The sequence below is a fragment of the Nematostella vectensis genome, chromosome 2 (genome assembly GCF_932526225.1).
Source record: "Nematostella vectensis chromosome 2, jaNemVect1.1, whole genome shotgun sequence".
Classification (NCBI taxonomy): domain Eukaryota; kingdom Metazoa; phylum Cnidaria; class Anthozoa; order Actiniaria; family Edwardsiidae; genus Nematostella; species Nematostella vectensis.
The window spans coordinates 14,405,452-14,423,916 of NC_064035.1; the positions used below are offsets into that span (position 1 = coordinate 14,405,452).

At 41.0% G+C, this 18,465-nt stretch overlaps 1 protein-coding gene across 1 annotated transcript in view; it reads left to right on the top strand.

Moving 5' to 3' along the window:
• Positions 1–18,465, top strand: part of LOC116604541 (5'-3' exoribonuclease 2) — a 38,637-nt gene that overhangs the window by 4,292 nt on the left and 15,880 nt on the right. The window contains exons 9-28 of the mRNA XM_032367064.2: positions 5,815–5,865; positions 9,999–10,016; positions 10,334–10,423; positions 10,888–10,937; positions 11,122–11,193; positions 11,687–11,740; positions 12,139–12,218; positions 12,298–12,355; positions 12,718–12,775; positions 13,209–13,258; positions 13,641–13,697; positions 13,982–14,128; positions 14,402–14,455; positions 14,616–14,701; positions 14,993–15,086; positions 15,665–15,823; positions 16,110–16,199; positions 16,909–16,981; positions 17,604–17,687; positions 17,848–17,942. Of these exons, the coding sequence (XP_032222955.2) occupies positions 5,815–5,865; positions 9,999–10,016; positions 10,334–10,423; positions 10,888–10,937; positions 11,122–11,193; positions 11,687–11,740; positions 12,139–12,218; positions 12,298–12,355; positions 12,718–12,775; positions 13,209–13,258; positions 13,641–13,697; positions 13,982–14,128; positions 14,402–14,455; positions 14,616–14,701; positions 14,993–15,086; positions 15,665–15,823; positions 16,110–16,199; positions 16,909–16,981; positions 17,604–17,687; positions 17,848–17,942 (1,520 nt within the window). The remainder of the gene's footprint in view (positions 1–5,814; positions 5,866–9,998; positions 10,017–10,333; positions 10,424–10,887; positions 10,938–11,121; positions 11,194–11,686; positions 11,741–12,138; positions 12,219–12,297; positions 12,356–12,717; positions 12,776–13,208; positions 13,259–13,640; positions 13,698–13,981; positions 14,129–14,401; positions 14,456–14,615; positions 14,702–14,992; positions 15,087–15,664; positions 15,824–16,109; positions 16,200–16,908; positions 16,982–17,603; positions 17,688–17,847; positions 17,943–18,465) is intronic.

Below are 18,465 nucleotides of genomic sequence, written 5' to 3' on the forward strand. Positions count from 1 at the left end.
TTCGGTTGTTATTGATGAGGCGATTATGCGTTTGTTGAGCCACAACAATATATATATATATATATATATATATATATATATATATATATATATATATATATATAGTGTTGGTTTGAGAAAAATACAAACTACATAGGTTTCCCTACAGGTCTGTTTCGTGGTTGCCCACTCATCAGGGGATTTAATGAGAATATTCCTACCATCGTATATATACTATTAACATTGAAATTTACATAATAATAGACTGATAGTTTTAGCTAAGGCGGCAAGAGGAACAATAGCGAGTTACATAAATATGCAGGGCGGAACGTGTGAAAAATTGATAGCGCGAAAATTTAACGGTGACGGGATTAACAGTTCTAATTGTTTCGTAGCAGGGCTTTGTTTCTGTGGCGGCACGAGGACACGAGTTCATTGCGTTTATTTAGAGTTGATAGTTTGGGTTGGCAGATGATCGTCAGCTTTTCCTTGAGGCAGAGGTTGCAACGCTTAGTGGTACTGTTGTAGGCGGAGTGGGAAGAAAGAATGCGCCATGAAATAAAGTACTCAATCATGTTGTCCTTGAGAGTCCAGACGTGTTTGCTGAGTTCGGTGGAGTTTCTGTGTTTGGCGTGTCGGAATGATGCGGTGTGGTTTCTGTACCTGGTCTTGAAGCTGTTTTCAGTGAGCCCGACGTATGTTTCCGAGGTGTTGTTGTCTTTTCGAGTTACGGTAGCTTGGTAGATAACAGATGTCTGTAGGCAGTTTCCGTCTAGAGGGCAGGTGTCTTTCTGTCGGCAGTTGCATGTCTTGTTGTTGGTAGTGGTAGGGGCGGAGTTGGCGATCTCGGTGGCCGACGATGCGGTGATGATGCGCTTGTTGTGGTTGTCGATGATCTGTTTGGTGTTGTTCATGCAGCTGTAACTGATTTTGATGGTGTTTCTGTTGAAGATTTTACGGAGGTGGTTGTCTTTCGGGAAGTGCTTGTCTATCAGGGTGAGGAATCTGTGGCCGATGTTGGTGCTGGTGTTCTTGCTGAAGGGCGGGTTGTACCATAGGATGTTGTTGCGTTTGCGGGTTTTTCGGTTGGTTACGGTGTTGGGATCGTAGCGTAGCGTGTAGTTGTATCCGCTATCGTCGAGTGCTTTCTGGTAAGGCGGCGCGGTCTGGTCAAAGGAGGCTTGGTCTGAAGATAGGGCAGATAGGCGTCTGTTGATACCAGCAGGGATGTTCTTGGTGATGGAGGGCGGGTGGTTGCTCTCACGGTGGACATATTGTAGCGAGGAGTTCGGCTTTGTATAAGGCTGGTGTGCATTACGTTTTAGGTCGAGGGTGACGTCTAGGAAATTGACAACTTGTTTGTTTGCCTCAATGGTGATTCGGAGTCCGTTGTTGTTGAAGATGCGGCATAGCTCCTTTTTTAGGTTTTCGGTGGCTCTGGGTGTGGCGTTGGTGATGGCTAGTCCGTCGTCGCGGTAGAGTCCTACGTTCATATTGAGGTCCTGAAGTTGGGAGAGAAGGAAGTTGCCTACAAGTTCACAGGTTTCTGCGCCATCGAAGCTCCCCATCGTAACATCAAATATCGTGTTGCCTTTCTTCTGCCAGGGTGTTTGGTTGTGGACCAGGAAGGAGCTCTTGGAGTGGGTTATAATCTCTTTTTCATCAGGGGTGATTTCGTCATAGTTGGAGGCGAAGTCGAGTGCTCTTGATAGTAGGTCTTGGCTGATAGATGGGTAGAATTCTACAATGTCAAAACAGATGAAGTTGAGTTGGTGTTTGTTTTCGGCAGCCTTGAACCAGTCAATGACGGCTTTAGTGCTTTTCCATTGGTTGAAGTTTCGTTTCTTTGCAATTACGCTATTGATACGGTCGAGGATCTTTTTGCTGATTTTTCCGATTTCGGGTTTTGTGGGGTTGATGAGTCTGCAGGTAGGTTTGTTAGCGAAGTTCGGCTTATGGTCTTTGAGAGTTATGAAGGCTTGCTTGTTGGCCGTGGTGTCTATTCTATCGTCTAAATCCAGTTTTGTAGCGATCTCTTTGTTTTTCTTGTGGACAGATTGCGTTGTTTCGGAGGGTGCTTTTTTGTAGGACTTGTTTATTTCTTTTTCTAGGAGATTCTTGTAGGTAGTTGGCTCTAGTTTGTAGAAGTTTGTGGTTTTATCTGCGGGAATCAGTAGTTTAGGTTCTTTTTTAATGTTGTCGGTGTCTTCTTTTAGCTTGCCCAGGAAAGGAGTGTTCAGGTTCTTGAATTTTACTGACTGGATCATTTTTAACATGTCTTCTTCGAACTCTTTCAGTTCTTCTACAGGAGGCGGATTTTTGGTTGAGCGGAATCCATAGGTTTCTTTGGAGGTCGAGGCGGTGTCTGTGTTTAGGAAGAAGTGTGCTTTCCAGCGCATTCGGCGTAAAAAGTGTTCGGTTTTTTCAATAAGGCGTTGGAGGTAATCACTGCGAGATGGTAGGGGAATATTCTTCGTTGAGTAGTTGATGTGGAATTTTTCCATAATGAGTAGCCTTAGAGTGCTCAACAAGAAAAACTTGGAGTCTGGATAAAATGATGGTTGAAGGCTTTCATAGAAAGTGCTCAATACTCGAAAGTAGAGCGGTGTATAGTGTTGGTTTGAGAAAAATACAAACTACATAGGTTTCCCTACAGGTCTGTTTCGTGGTTGCCCACTCATCAGGGGATTTAATGAGAATATTCCTACCATCGTATATATACTATTAACGACGACGGACTAGCCATCACCAACGCCACACCCAGAGCCACCGAAAACCTAAAAAAGGAGCTATGCCGCATCTTCAACAACAACGGACTCCGAATCACCATTGAGGCAAACAAACAAGTTGTCAATTTCCTAGACGTCACCCTCGACCTAAAACGTAATGCACACCAGCCTTATACAAAGCCGAACTCCTCGCTACAATATGTCCACCGTGAGAGCAACCACCCGCCCTCCATCACCAAGAACATCCCTGCTGGTATCAACAGACGCCTATCTGCCCTATCTTCAGACCAAGCCTCCTTTGACCAAACCGCGCCACCTTACCAGAAAGCACTCGACGATAGCGGATACAACTACACGCTACGCTACGAACCCAACACCGTAACCAACCGTAAAACCCGCAAACGCAACAACATCCTATGGTACAACCCGCCCTTCAGCAAGAACACCAGCACCAACATCGGCCACAGATTCCTCACCCTGATAGACAAGCACTTCCCGAAAGACAACCACCTCCGTAAAATCTTCAACAGAAACACCATCAAAATCAGTTACAGCTGCATGAACAACACCAAACAGATCATCGACAACCACAACAAGCGCATCATCACCGCATCGTCGGCTACCGAGACCGCCAGCTCCGCCCCTACCACTACCAACAACAAGACATGCAACTGCCGACAGAAAGACACCTGCCCTCTAGACGGAAACTGCCTACAGACATCTGTTATCTACCAAGCTACCGTAACTCGAAAAGACAACAACACCTCGGAAACATACGTCGGGCTCACTGAAAACAGCTTCAAGACCAGGTACAGAAACCACACCGCGTCATTCCGACACGCCAAACACAGAAACTCCACCGAACTCAGCAAACACGTCTGGACTCTCAAGGACAGCATGATTGAGTACTTTATTTCATGGCGCATTCTTTCTTCCCACTCCGCCTACAACAGTACCACTAAGCGTTGCAACCTCTGCCTCAAGGAAAAGCTGACGATCATCTGCCAACCCAAACTATCAACTCTAAATAAACGCAATGAACTCGTGTCCTCGTGCCGCAACAGAAACAAAGCCCTGCTACGAAACAATTAGAACTGTTAATCCCGTCACCGTTAAATTTTCGCGCTATCAATTTTTCACACGTTCCGCACTGTTAGTTTTCGCCCCGCATATTTAATGTAACTCGCTATTGTTCCTCTTACCGCCTTAGCTAAAACTATCAGTCTATTATTATGTAAATTTCAATGTTAATAGTATATATACGATGGTAGGAATATTCTCATTAAATCCCCTGATGAGTGGGCAACCACGAAACAGACCTGTAGGGAAACCTATGTAGTTTGTATTTTTCTCAAACCAACACTATACACCGCTCTACTTTCGAGTATTGAGCACTTTCTATGAAAGCCTTCAACCATCATTTTATCCAGACTCCAAGTTTTTCTTGTTGAGCACTCTAAGGCTACTCATTATGGAAAAATTCCACATCAACTACTCAACGAAGAATATTCCCCTACCATCTCGCAGTGATTACCTCCAACGCCTTATTGAAAAAACCGAACACTTTTTACGCCGAATGCGCTGGAAAGCACACTTCTTCCTAAACACAGACACCGCCTCGACCTCCAAAGAAACCTATGGATTCCGCTCAACCAAAAATCCGCCTCCTGTAGAAGAACTGAAAGAGTTCGAAGAAGACATGTTAAAAATGATCCAGTCAGTAAAATTCAAGAACCTGAACACTCCTTTCCTGGGCAAGCTAAAAGAAGACACCGACAACATTAAAAAAGAACCTAAACTACTGATTCCCGCAGATAAAACCACAAACTTCTACAAACTAGAGCCAACTACCTACAAGAATCTCCTAGAAAAAGAAATAAACAAGTCCTACAAAAAAGCACCCTCCGAAACAACGCAATCTGTCCACAAGAAAAACAAAGAGATCGCTACAAAACTGGATTTAGACGATAGAATAGACACCACGGCCAACAAGCAAGCCTTCATAACTCTCAAAGACCATAAGCCGAACTTCGCTAACAAACCTACCTGCAGACTCATCAACCCCACAAAACCCGAAATCGGAAAAATCCGCAAAAAGATCCTCGACCGTATCAATAGCGTAATTGCAAAGAAACGAAACTTCAACCAATGGAAAAGCACTAAAGCCGTCATTGACTGGTTCAAGGCTGCCGAAAACAAACACCAACTCAACTTCATCTGTTTTGACATTGTAGAATTCTACCCATCTATCAGCCAAGACCTACTATCAAGAGCACTCGACTTCGCCTCCAACTATGACGAAATCACCCCTGATGAAAAAGAGATTATAACCCACTCCAAGAGCTCCTTCCTGGTCCACAACCAAACACCCTGGCAGAAGAAAGGCAACACGATATTTGATGTTACGATGGGGAGCTTCGATGGCGCAGAAACCTGTGAACTTGTAGGCAACTTCCTTCTCTCCCAACTTCAGGACCTCAATATGAACGTAGGACTCTACCGCGACGACGGACTAGCCATCACCAACGCCACACCCAGAGCCACCGAAAACCTAAAAAAGGAGCTATGCCGCATCTTCAACAACAACGGACTCCGAATCACCATTGAGGCAAACAAACAAGTTGTCAATTTCCTAGACGTCACCCTCGACCTAAAACGTAATGCACACCAGCCTTATACAAAGCCGAACTCCTCGCTACAATATGTCCACCGTGAGAGCAACCACCCGCCCTCCATCACCAAGAACATCCCTGCTGGTATCAACAGACGCCTATCTGCCCTATCTTCAGACCAAGCCTCCTTTGACCAAACCGCGCCACCTTACCAGAAAGCACTCGACGATAGCGGATACAACTACACGCTACGCCAACCGTAGCCAACCGTAACCAACCGTAACCAACCGTAAAACCCGCAAACGCAACAACATCCTATGGTACAACCCGCCCTTCAGCAAGAACACCAGCACCAACATCGGCCACAGATTCCTCACCCTGATAGACAAACACTGTGTCTGTAATATTGTAATACTTGTACTTTTATGATTACAAAGTGACAGGTCTTTTCTTGTATACCTCCATAATATATTTCATTTGCACTAATATTTCAGCAAGTCCAGGTCATGACCCTAATACCAGACACTGTCTAAATGGAGCTGACGGTGAGTAGGGTGGAAAGCATAGAAATTTTTATGGTGCTTTTTCTGTACTCGATCAGTCTCTTTGTATATTATGCACTGTAATAAGTTATAATTATGAATACACCTATTTGAAAAAACGTTGTCAGTGCAAATGGCAAATGGCGATTGACAAATGGGAGTTCTACGACCGAAAGGACCCATGGATCCCAAACTATTTTTCATCCAAATTCCAAAACATATCAATAAAACATATAGCTTTGCAATAAATTTAATTAATTTATGGTTCTGACATCGCCTGAGTTTATTTACCACCTTTATTTTTACAAATAATCAATATCCATAAGCACCTTACAGTCGTAGAACTGCCATTTGCAAATGCCATCGCTGTTTGCGCTGACAACCTTTATTGAAGTAGGTGTATAAATGCTGAGTTGAGTGCTTATGAGAGCACAGATACATTGTGGTAGAGTTGGGTGCTTATGAGAGCACAGATACATTGTGGTAGAGTTGGGTGCTTATGGGAGCGCAGATACATTGTGGTAGAGTTGGGTGCTTATGGGAGCGCATATACAGTACCGCTCTCGAACATGTGGACATATGTTCGCGAAATTCGCGAACACCGTTCGCGAAATTCTCGAACAACGTTCGCGAAATTCGCGAACACTGTTCGCGAAATTCGCGAACAACGTTCGCGAACAGCTGATGTTCGCGAACACAGTGTTCGCGAACAGACCGGGACAAACCGATTGACAAACGGGAACTCGTACCGTGTAACCGAAGACTTACAGTACTGATACTCACTTAAAATACATACAGGAGTTCTGCAAGCGATTCAAATAAATTGTTCGTGTAAAAGTCAGCTGAGAGCTATGGTTATCGTTAAAATCAGAAACAACAAATTCAGTTATAGTCTGATATGCCTTCAGTTCAATTATTTGTAGACGATCAAGACAAGACACTTTTAAGTTTGAGAAATAAAAACGATAAAGATGGCGGATGAAAGCCAAAGCATGCGAAGGATTCGATCGTGGATTTATGAGGGCAGACACAGGCAAAAAAGTTAGTTAGTTTATTCTGAAAAGCTTGCCTCGAAGAGGGAAGGAATGTCGATCGCTTGATATTCTTCGAAGATTGTCGAATGTGACAACTGCTAGCGAATACTTTTGAACAGCGGGAAGCCATTTATTTAACAAAACTTGTATTACACACGGGATAATTAATTTGGGGAAGGAATGCCGATCGCTTGATATTCTTTGATGATTTTCGAATGTGTGAAAACTGCTAGCGAAGAATTTTGAAATTCTATTTGACAAATACTTGTTATAAACACGGGAGAAGGAATACCGATTGCTTGATATCCTTCGAAGATTTTCGAATGTGTGAAAACTGCTAGCGAAGAATTTTGAAATTCTATTTGACAAATACTTGTAATAAGCACGGGAGAAGGAATGCCGATCGCTTGATATCCTTCGAAGATTTTCGAATGTGTGAAAACTGCTAGCGAAGAATTTTGAAATTCTATTTGACAAATACTTATAATAAACACGGGAGAAGGAATGCCGATCGCTTGATATCCTTCGAAGATTTTCGAATGTGTGAAAACTGCTAGCGAAGAATTTTGAACATCGGAAAGCCATCTCTTTAACAAAGACTTGTATTAGACACGGGAGAATAAGTTTGAGGTGGGAATGCCGATCGCTTGATATTCTACAAAACCCGAAAAGAAGACATTTATAGTAGAGCATGTTGTCGCTGACTCACGTATTCGAACACAAACGACTACTACTAACAGTTTTCACACATTTCGAAAATCTTCGAAGAATATCAAGCGATCGGCATTCCTTCCTCAAACCAATTCTCCCGTGTCTAATACAAGTTTTTGTCAAATAAATGGCTTCCAAGTGTTCAAAAGGATTGGCTAGCAGTTTTCACACAATCGAAAATCTTCGAATAATATCAAGCGATCGGCATTCCCTCCTCAAACTAATTCTCCCGTGTTTAGTACAAGTCTTTGCTTTGTCAAATAATGGCTTCCCGCTTTCAAAAGTCTTCGCTAGCAGTTTTCACACATTCGAAAATCTTCGAAGAATATCAAGCGATCGATCGGCGTTCCTTCCTCAAACTAATTCTCCTGTGTTTATTGCATGCCTTTGTCAAATAATGGCTTCCCGCTGTTATTAAGTCTACGCTAGCAGTTTTCACACATTTCGAAAATCTTCGAAGAAAATCAAGCGGTCGGCATTCCCTCCTCAAACTAATTCTCCCGTGTTTAGTACAAGTCTTTGCTTTGTCAAATAAATGGCTTCCCGCTGTTTAAAAGTATTCGCTAGCAGTTAACACACATTCGAAAATCTTCAAGGAATATCAAGCGATCGGCATTCATTCCCCAAACTAATTCTCTGTCTAATACAAGTCTTTGTCAAATAAATGGCTTCTCGCTGTTCCAGCTGTTATTAAGCCCTGGATCACACGTTACCGTTCGTCAAACCGTTTATTTTGCATCTGTTCGCGAACAGCGTGTTCGCGAACAGTCTATATGTTCGCGAATTTCGCGAAAGTCGTTCGCGAATTTCGCGAACAACGTTCGCGAAAGTTTCGCGAACAGTGTCCCTATGTTCGTGAGCGGTACTGTACATTGTGGTAGAGTTGGGTGCTTATGAGAGCACAGATACATTGTGGTAGAGTTGGGTGCTTATGGGAGTGCAGATACATTGTGGTAGAGTTGGGTGCTTATGAGAGCACAGATACATTGTGGTAGAGTTGGGTACTTATGAGAGCGCAGATACATTGTGGTAGAGTTGTGTGCTTATGGGAGCGCAGATACATTGTGGTAGAGTTGAGTGCTTATGAGAGCACAGATACATTGTGGTAGAGTTGGCTTATGGGAGCGCAGATACATTGTGGTAGAGTTGGGTGCTTATGGGAGCACAGATACATTGTGGTAGAGCTAGGTGCTTATGGGAGCGCAGATACATTGTGGTAGAGTTGGGTGCTTATGGGAGCGCAGATACATTGTGGTAGAGTTGGCTTATGAGAGCGCAGATACAATGTGGTAGAGTTGGCTTATGGGAGCGCAGATACATTTTGGTAGAGTTGAGTGCTTATGAGAGCACAGATACATTGTGGTAGAGTTGGCTTATGGGAGCGCAGATACATTGTGGTAGAGTTGGGTGCTTATGGGAGCACAGATACATTGTGGTAGAGTTGGGTGCTTATGAGAGCACAGATACATTGTGGTAGAGTTGAGTGCTTATGGGAGCGCAGATACATTGTGGTAGAGTTGGGTGCTTATGAGAGCGCAGATACACTGTGGTAGAGTTGGGTGCTTATGGGAGTGCAGATACATTGTGGTAGAGTTGGGTGCTTATGGGAGCGCAGATACATTGTGGTAGAGTTGGGTGCTTATGGGAGCGCAGATACATTGTGGTAGAGTTGGGTGCTTATGGGAGCACAGATACATTGTGGTAGAGCTAGGTGCTTATGGGAGCGCAGATACATTGTGGTAGAGTTGGGTGCTTATGGGAGCGCAGATACATTGTGGTAGAGTTGGCTTATGAGAGCGCAGATACAATGTGGTAGAGTTGGCTTATGGGAGCGCAGATACATTTTGGTAGAGTTGAGTGCTTATGAGAGCACAGATACATTGTGGTAGAGTTGGCTTATGGGAGCGCAGATACATTGTGGTAGAGTTGGGTGCTTATGGGAGCACAGATACATTGTGGTAGAGTTGGGTGCTTATGAGAGCACAGATACATTGTGGTAGAGTTGAGTGCTTATGGGAGCGCAGATACATTGTGGTAGAGTTGGGTGCTTATGAGAGCGCAGATACACTGTGGTAGAGTTGGGTGCTTATGGGAGTGCAGATACATTGTGGTAGAGTTGGGTGCTTATGGGAGCGCAGATACATTGTGGTAGAGTTGGGTGCTTATGGGAGCGCAGATACATTGTGGTAGAGTTGAGTGCTCACGCAGGTGTATCATGCAGCAAGGATATACTGTACTACTCATGTCTGACCATGGAATACCGCTTAAACGAAATTCTTGTGTTTTTTTATTGTGAAGGAAGGGAAACTGTAGTATGGGTGTTTAAGATGGATTCTGTGACGGTGTCCACATTGTAATGAAATAACTAAATGCTTTCTTTTTCTTTTGCAGCTGATCTCATAATGCTGGGTAAGAATTATGACATAATCATTGACTTTTTTTTCTTCTGAAAGGCTCTATCTATAATCGTTTTGAAAGAAATGCATTTGTTCTATTTATATTGTACTTTTTTAAAATCAAAAGGGTAGAATTTCCTATATTGAACCAAACTTTGATAGATTCTGAATCTATCCGAGACATTCTGAGGCATCAGACTGTTCATCAGTGGAAAGCCATAATGGAAAGTAAAAAAAAAAAATGAAGTATAATACAAAATGCTGTTTGTACAAGTTTTTGTCTCCCTTAAATTTTGATTTAACTTTTTGTTCTATATTTTTTCACCTTAGGTCTTGCCACCCATGAACCACACTTCACAATTATCAGAGAAGAGTTCAAACCGGGACAGAAACGACCATGCGACATCTGTGGGCAAGTTGGTATGCACTGCGTTTTGTTTTTTAGTTGTCATTGTTACCACTGATACCATCAATGCGTGGTAAAAAAAAACTGTTTATTTTAGTGATGAGCTTGGGATATCTATAATTAGAAATGATCCAGAACCAATCTTTATGGAAGTCAGGCCATGCTACGATTTAGCTAAAAAAGCTAAGGGTTTAAGGATCTGTTGTTGTTGCTGTTGCCGGAAGGGCTGAAGCCACAATAGTACATAGTGTTAGCCCTTTCACAACTTGCAGAATCCATTGTCACATAGCTTAGATAGCAGAGTATTGGCCTCTTTAGTGGCCTGTGGTGGTGAAAGGGTTAAAGATAAAATGGTTGGGACATTGAAAAGACTGTAACAAATTGCCCTTAAAGGGCATTACTAATAGCACTTCCCTACAGTACCTACTGTATAATATGCCCTGTGTTACTCCCCGACTAATGACAGTGCTTCCGATAGGACATATGATGGATGAGTGCACAGGTCTTCCTAAGCAAAAGGAAGGAGAGGTAATTTATGTGATTTGCATCCTGTATTTACAGGATTGATTTTAGGTAAGGGTACTTTATTTTATATAAATGATTCAAGGAATCATATACCAAAGTTTTTTGTTAAAAGGCTAAGATTTTTATTTCATGAGGGTTCTTAATTGATATTCTCTAGTTTTTAAACATTTGTTTTTTTTATTTGCAGTTTGATGAGCTAACAAAACCTGTTAGTCAAGAAGTGGAATTTATCTTTATAAGACTTAATGTTCTAAGAGAGGTATATACCCTACGATAGCATTTGCTGATAAGGATGATTCAATATTTTGCAAACAAACTTCCTGTGTTACAAAATGCATTTCATACACTGTGCTTGATGTAAAAGTTTATGCCCTGCCACGCCCAGTTATTGTTATAACTGTATCCATGGAAACAGCAATTTTTTGAGAGAGAAAAAAATCTAATTTCTGCTTCAAATTTCAATAAAATCAAGAACGAATAAGACTATCAGACAGGTCTTGTGAAAAGGAAAAAAAATGACCATGCCTGCCCCCCCTATTACACCTATTACACCTATAAAAAACGCCACATATTTAAAATTAGGGTATGGGTTTGGCCAAATGATACTTAATTCACTTGCTGTAGCATAACCAAGATTTGAATTTCTTGTTGTTGTAAAGCTAGTAATTAAACATGAAATTTTCACCACATGATAATTTTATGATTTTGAGACATTATCATGTATGGTAACAATTGCTTTGATTCACTTGTAGTATCTGGAGAGAGAGCTTGAGATGCAAAGTCTTCCATTCCCTTATAGTTTTGAGGTACAGTATATGTAGACAGGCTAGCAAAGGTTAATCATAGGACTTCCTCTAATTTTGGGACTTGTTTGAGACATACCTTGTAATGGCAGTTTTAATGCAATTTTCAATATTCTGTTACATAACTCTGATCAATTATTTCCAACTGCTTTCTGGCTTCTGTCATCCAAATTAACAGAATAACATTTGCTGCTTTTTGGTTGATCTGCGCCTTGCAGAAAGGTCACATGATTGGAAACCATTTTAGTGCTAACAGATAAAAACACTCAGGATTTTGAATGACAGAATCCAGAAGCCCATTTTGCTGTATGAGTTCGCTGTAACAGAGACCTTAAAGTCAAGGTCATTGGTTAACTCTTCTTCAGAACACTTTTCATTGGATTTTTTTTTTTTGCTTGCAGCGTTGCTTAGATGATTGGGTATTTATGTGTTTCTTTGTTGGCAATGACTTTTTGCCACATCTACCTTCGTTAGAAATCAGGTAAATTGTTAAGTGCGAGAGGTTCAAGTAAGATTTTAAGAAAGGGTCTGACTTTGGTTCGTCATTCGTTTTGATTCAGAGAGGGAGCTATTGACAGGTTGGTCAAGTTCTACAAAAATGTTGTCCCCCGGTGTGGAGTAAGTATAAAACCAGAATACTTTCTTATGGATATATATATAGTTTGTCCTTAGTATTACCAAATCTCTTATATAATGACATTCAAACCTTGTATTTGACATGTTCAAATACAAGGTTTGTGGGAGAGGAAGTAAAAATTCCATTTGCTTTTTACATATTGTAGAGAGGTTCAGTTATAAGTGTTGAATAACAGAAAGTTGACTGTGAGTGATTGATAAGTGTAATACCTACAGCATGGTATTTTCCTTCAAAGCACACATTGACATCTCCATACTGTATGATTCACACAAAATATGTAGTGTGCCTAGTGTTGTGTATAGTACTACATACCTTTCTCTTTTTATTATTTATTTTTATCTAGGGTTACATCACTGAAAATGGATATGTTGATTTAAATAAAGTCCAGCTTGTTCTTTCAGGTAAGAATACATTGTGCAATGAAGACGTAATTGTTTCTGTGATTAAACTGAAAATACTAAGATGAAAAAATTTTTGTGAGTGAGCGTTTATTGATGGGGAGGGGGGATTCTGCTCCAATCTTCTGTATAAAAAGTTCACCCAAAACCCTTTTTAAAATATTAAGCAAATGTTACTTGAAAATGAATCACAGGGTTATCTGTCTTACTGATTTTGAGATGAAATAGGAGGATACAAATTCTTTGACCCATCTCTGTTTCAAAACAGGGGAAACACCTCCTGTTCAAATTGAGTTCTATGTTGAAAAACCCTCTTAGTAACAAATACATACTCTGATGCATTTTTTCTTTTGACGCTGTTTGTTATTGTTGTTTGTTGGCCTATGAATATCTTTCTTGTTTGCAAATTTTATCATTTTGTTTTGGGTGATTCTAGAGCTTGGCTATGTTGAGGATGAAATTTTCAAAAAACGCCAACAGGATAATGTAAGTTTGAAAAGTGTTTTTTAATCTTTATACAGGCTGGTGTAGTCATATCTGAAATGCTGTATTTAATATGCAGTTCAGTGTTCTGAATCAGGCAAAGTCTCATTAGACTGACTCAAGAGGACATGCTGGCATTTCCTTTGTCTTGTGGTCAGTCGAGCAAGACTTCACCACTTCCTTGTCCACTCCCTGGACTGTTTTTCATCTATATACTGTACAAGCACAACAGTTTATAGATATGAAGGGTTTCTTGTTTTGCTGCCTTTTTGGAATTTCTGAGGCACTTTTTTTCATACGCACTTTGTTACTTGTTGGTTTGCTGTTGTTTGTTTTTCATTATGTTTTATTAGTTTCAAGTAATTACATTTTTTCTTTTTCCCAGATTGCTTACAAGAAACGCTTGAAGGCAAACAAAGAACGAGAGCGCATACAGAAAATGGTGGGAGCTTTTTTAACCTTCTCACAATTATATTTGTTGTCTGTTTAGTATGATACATTTTATTGAAATCGGTGATTAAATATAAATGGTTTGGTTAAATGACATGTGTCTTGTCTTTTAAAAGTAAGTTACAGTGTGTTATGTTGTTTATTCATATGATAGACTTATTAGATAACGTGTGTTGCTGATTCAGTTTGACAGGTTTAGTTGAGCAGGGTATGTGTTGTTTGTTTGAGTGTTTAGTGTAATTGAGCATGGTGTGTGTTTTTTCTTTATGTGTTTAGCGTGACAGCCCCATGTGGGTACCAGGTGGTCAGTTCAGTCCGCATCTACTTGGTGCTGGTATACCAGGCGCTGTAACCTCCCCTAGACAGCAGGCGGCAGATATGAGAAGACAGGGAATGGCTGGAGGGCAAGCCAGGGATAATCATGTATGTACACTCGAAAATACATGAACACTATACAGTAGTGGCATATTGCCGTTAGTCCCCCCTTACTGTACGCTTTCATATTTAAAAGCATTTTTCCTTTTCAAAATTCCTGCCAACTTGTTTATGATCATTTGATTATCAATGTACAGTCAAACCTACGAATTTAGAAAAGTTGTTGTCTGCAAGACTAATCCGCAATGTCAACAAGATTTCCCAGGCAATTTAAAGGCAATTTCCCAGAGTGTATTGTAAGTGTTTTTGTTTTTTTGTCAGAGTGCGGCGGCTGACTTGAGGGCTATGCTGACAAAACCTGATGACCCCAAGCAGGTATGTTCTGTACATAGTTGTGTAAAAGACCGGTTACCATATTAAAAGTCAGGATTTATGCTAGAATGCTTCCTGCTCTGAGGGGATTTATTGCATTTTCCAAAAGAGGTTTTATGCCTGAATAAAACAGTAATGTGTGACATGCTTAATGATTTGCTAGGGTTCAAGTGCTGGTGCAATCACTCCAGAACAAGGCATCAAGAGGAAAGCTGATGATGATGACGATGACCCACCAGATAACATAAGGTAACAAACCTTTGTGCTTATTTCCAAAGTTTTATGTTATACAGTATGGAGAGTATCAAATTTACATCTTCAGTATTTTTATGGGTTGAAAAATAGATTTTAAAGCTCATTATGTATTTTTCGTTGTTAAAATTTTTACATATTTCTGTGAACGGGGGCATTTTATTAGCATTTATTTGAGCTTCCCCCAATCCCCCACCCCAGTAATATTCAATGCTGGATACTGTCTACTAATACCAATTTCTTATACTATGTATTTCTGGTTGTAATTTGCATTTTTGACATCTGCAGGCTATGGGAGGATGGCTGGAAGGGTAGGTACTACTCTAACAAGTTTGGAGTTAGTGAGTCAGATGAGGGGTTTGATGACTTCAGGAAGAATGTGGTGAGATTTCTACCCATATACTAATTCAACTATAATAATAAGCGCATCTGCATTATGTCACTCCATATTGGATGCCTACAAGCTGTTGTGGTTTTGCTCATGTTCTTGGGTATTCAGTGGCAATGTAACAATGTGATTCACTACCACTAGTAAACTTACCACTTGTTATGCCAACCAACTAAACTAAATGGAGTGAAAACTAATCTTCCTATATTTTTTCTAGTGTTGTTGTGCAATATAGACCCTTTAGCTAATTTTAAACTTCCCTGTAATATGTATTAACTGTATATACTCTACTTGTTGAAAGACATGGAATGTCAATGAATACATTTGTTGTTTTCTGATCATTTATTATTACTGCCATTGGGCTGATATTTTTATGTACAACTTGTTTAAGTCACTTGACACTATCTTTAGTGTATTCCATCCTTGGTTAATTTCCTGTTCCCATCCTGTTTGTCCTGGTCTGATCGTGAACACTCCTTTCTATTCGCAAATATTTTTCATGAGCAAGGTGCTTACTATACTGTTTGTTTGAGAGCAGTACTGTATACAACACTTGTTGTTTTGTTTTCCAGGCAGATGCATACGTTGAAGGGTTGTGTTGGGTATTGAGGTATTATTACCAGGGCTGCCCGTCCTGGAAGTGGTACTACCCATACCATTACGCACCTTTTGCTTCGGATTTCCGTGACCTTGGCCACCTAAAGGATGAGTTTGAGCGTGGTACTAAACCGGTATGTTGTAGATCTAGCATTTTCAACAATTTTTGCATGAATACCACCCACAAATAAATGCATATTTGATGTGAAGATTAATTTTGTGTCTATTCCCAGCCATTCTGCAATCAAATTTCGAATGCTGACATTGTTAGCACTGGACTGGTTGAATGACTTTATAGGACTTTTCAGTTAGCATGGTTTTAAGTGCCACAACTTTTTTATTTATTTATTTTTCACCAGCTTGTAAAACCATCCTGGGTACACCTTGAATTTGCTTTTTTATATAATTTCTGTATCTCAGTTCAAACCTCTGGAGCAGCTAATGGGTGTGTTCCCTGCTGCAAGTGGTAAATTCCTCCCTCCCACATGGCGAGAGCTTATGAGCCATCCTGTAAGTACATGGGTGATAATGATTATGATGGTGATAATGCATGATGATGATAATGATGGTGATGATGATGATGATGCAGGTTGATGATGATGATGATGATCATGATGATGATGATGTGTGATGATGCATGATGATGATGTGTGGTGATGCATGATGTATGGTGATGCATGCTAATGGTGATGGATGATGATTATGATGGATAATGATGGTGATGGTGATAATGATGATGGTGATGATGATGATGATGCAGGTTGATGATGATGATGATGATCATGATGATGATGATGTGTGATGATGCATGATGATGATGTGTGGTGATGCATGATGTATGGTGATGCATGCTAATGGTGATGGATGATGATTATGATGCATAATGATGGTGATGGTGATAATGATGATGGTGATGATGCATGATGACGATGTATGGTGATCATGATGTATGGTGATACATGGTGATGATGATGATGATGATGATGATGATGGATAATGCATCATGATGTATTATGATGATAATGCATGATGATGATAATGATGAGGATAATGAGGTGTAATGATGATGCATGTTGATGCATGGTGATGTGTGATACTGCATGATGACACATGGTGATTATGATGCATGATAATCCATGATGATGATGGATGATGATTGTTAGTGCAGCCCTCAACTCAGCTACCCAGCCTTGTACAAATATAGTGTGTCCTGTTTTAGGAGTCGCCGATCATAGATTTTTACCCAGTTGACTTCGAGATTGACCTTAATGGCAAGAAGTTTGCCTGGCAAGGTAAGAAAAGAAATGTGTGTCCATCCGGGCAATTCCATGTCTGTCTCCCCTCCTTTCACCTTATTCTGTAGAGAGAGGGTAAGGGCTTCTCATGCCAGATGTTACAAATATACGGCCATGTGTCGCAGTGCTATGGTAAACTGTTTTAGTAACAGTGCTTACCATACATGTATGTAGTAATTATAATTAACCGCATGTAGCAGCATTTATATTAGGATACATTATAATAAGCTATATACTAAATAAATCCAGACAGAAGGGTGACCACTTAAACATTCTTTATGAGAATCTTTCCGGCTTTCCCTTGCTTTTCTTCCCTAAACTCTCTCTTAAACACAAGGTTCCGCTATAAAAGGGAAAGCTCCTCCCACTCCCGGGCTTGATTTTGCAATTATAATCATAACACTGCCACGCTAGCAGTCACGAATTATAAGCCTCCTGTAAAATTGCTTATCCTTTAGCCTCAGTAGGTTGGAATAAAACTATTTTTGCACAGGTAACAAGACAGTTGTGTGAAGAGATCAATAAATTAGGGTTTTGCTGTCCATTCACGTTTTCGGTGCAAAATGTAATGGTGAGAAAGTACCCTAGTTAAGTTCTTTCTCATCCCATATTGTTTTAGGTGTGGCACTGTTGCCGTTTGTAGATGAGAAGAGGCTTCTTAATGCACTCGCCAAAGTTTACCCTGATATATCTGAAGATGAACGTGAGTAGACATTAACACAGTATCACATGAATCTCTCAAAACACATATAATTTAGTACGATAATGACAATCATGATAGTGGTGGTGGGGATGTTGATGATAATGGTTGTGTTGAAGATCAAAAGATCTTCCAGTATAACACCACAATTTCTTTTTCTTAGGTAAGCGTAACTCTCTCGGCAAGGATCGCCTCTTTGCAAGGGAAGGCCACCCTGCATTTGATTTCTTCAAAGGGCTTTATGAAGGCCCCACCGAGGTGTGTGCTATATGTGTAGAGCTTTATGAAGGCCCCACCGAGCTGTGTGCTATATGTAGGGCTTTATGAAGGCCCCACCGAGGTGTGTGCTATGTTTAGGGTTTCCCACCGAGCTGTGTGCTATATGTAGGGCTTCACAAAGGCCCCACCGAGCTGTGTGCTATGTGTAGGGCTTTCCCCACCGAGCTGTGTGCTATATGTAGGGCTTCACAAAGGCCCCACCGAGCTGTGTGCTATGTTTAGGGCTTTCCCCACCGAGCTGTGTGCTATATGTAGGGCTTCACAAAGGCCCCACCGAGCTGTGTGCTATGTGTAGGGCTTTCCCCACCGAGCTGTGTGCTATATGTAGGGCTTCACAAAGGCCCCACCGAGCTGTGTGCTATGTTTAGGGCTTTCCCCACCGAGCTGTGTGCTATATGTAGGGCTTCACAAAGGCCCCACCGAGCTGTGTGCTATGTTTAGGGCTTTCCCCACCGAGCTGTGTGCTATGTGTAGGGCTTTCCCCACCGAGCTGTGTGCTATG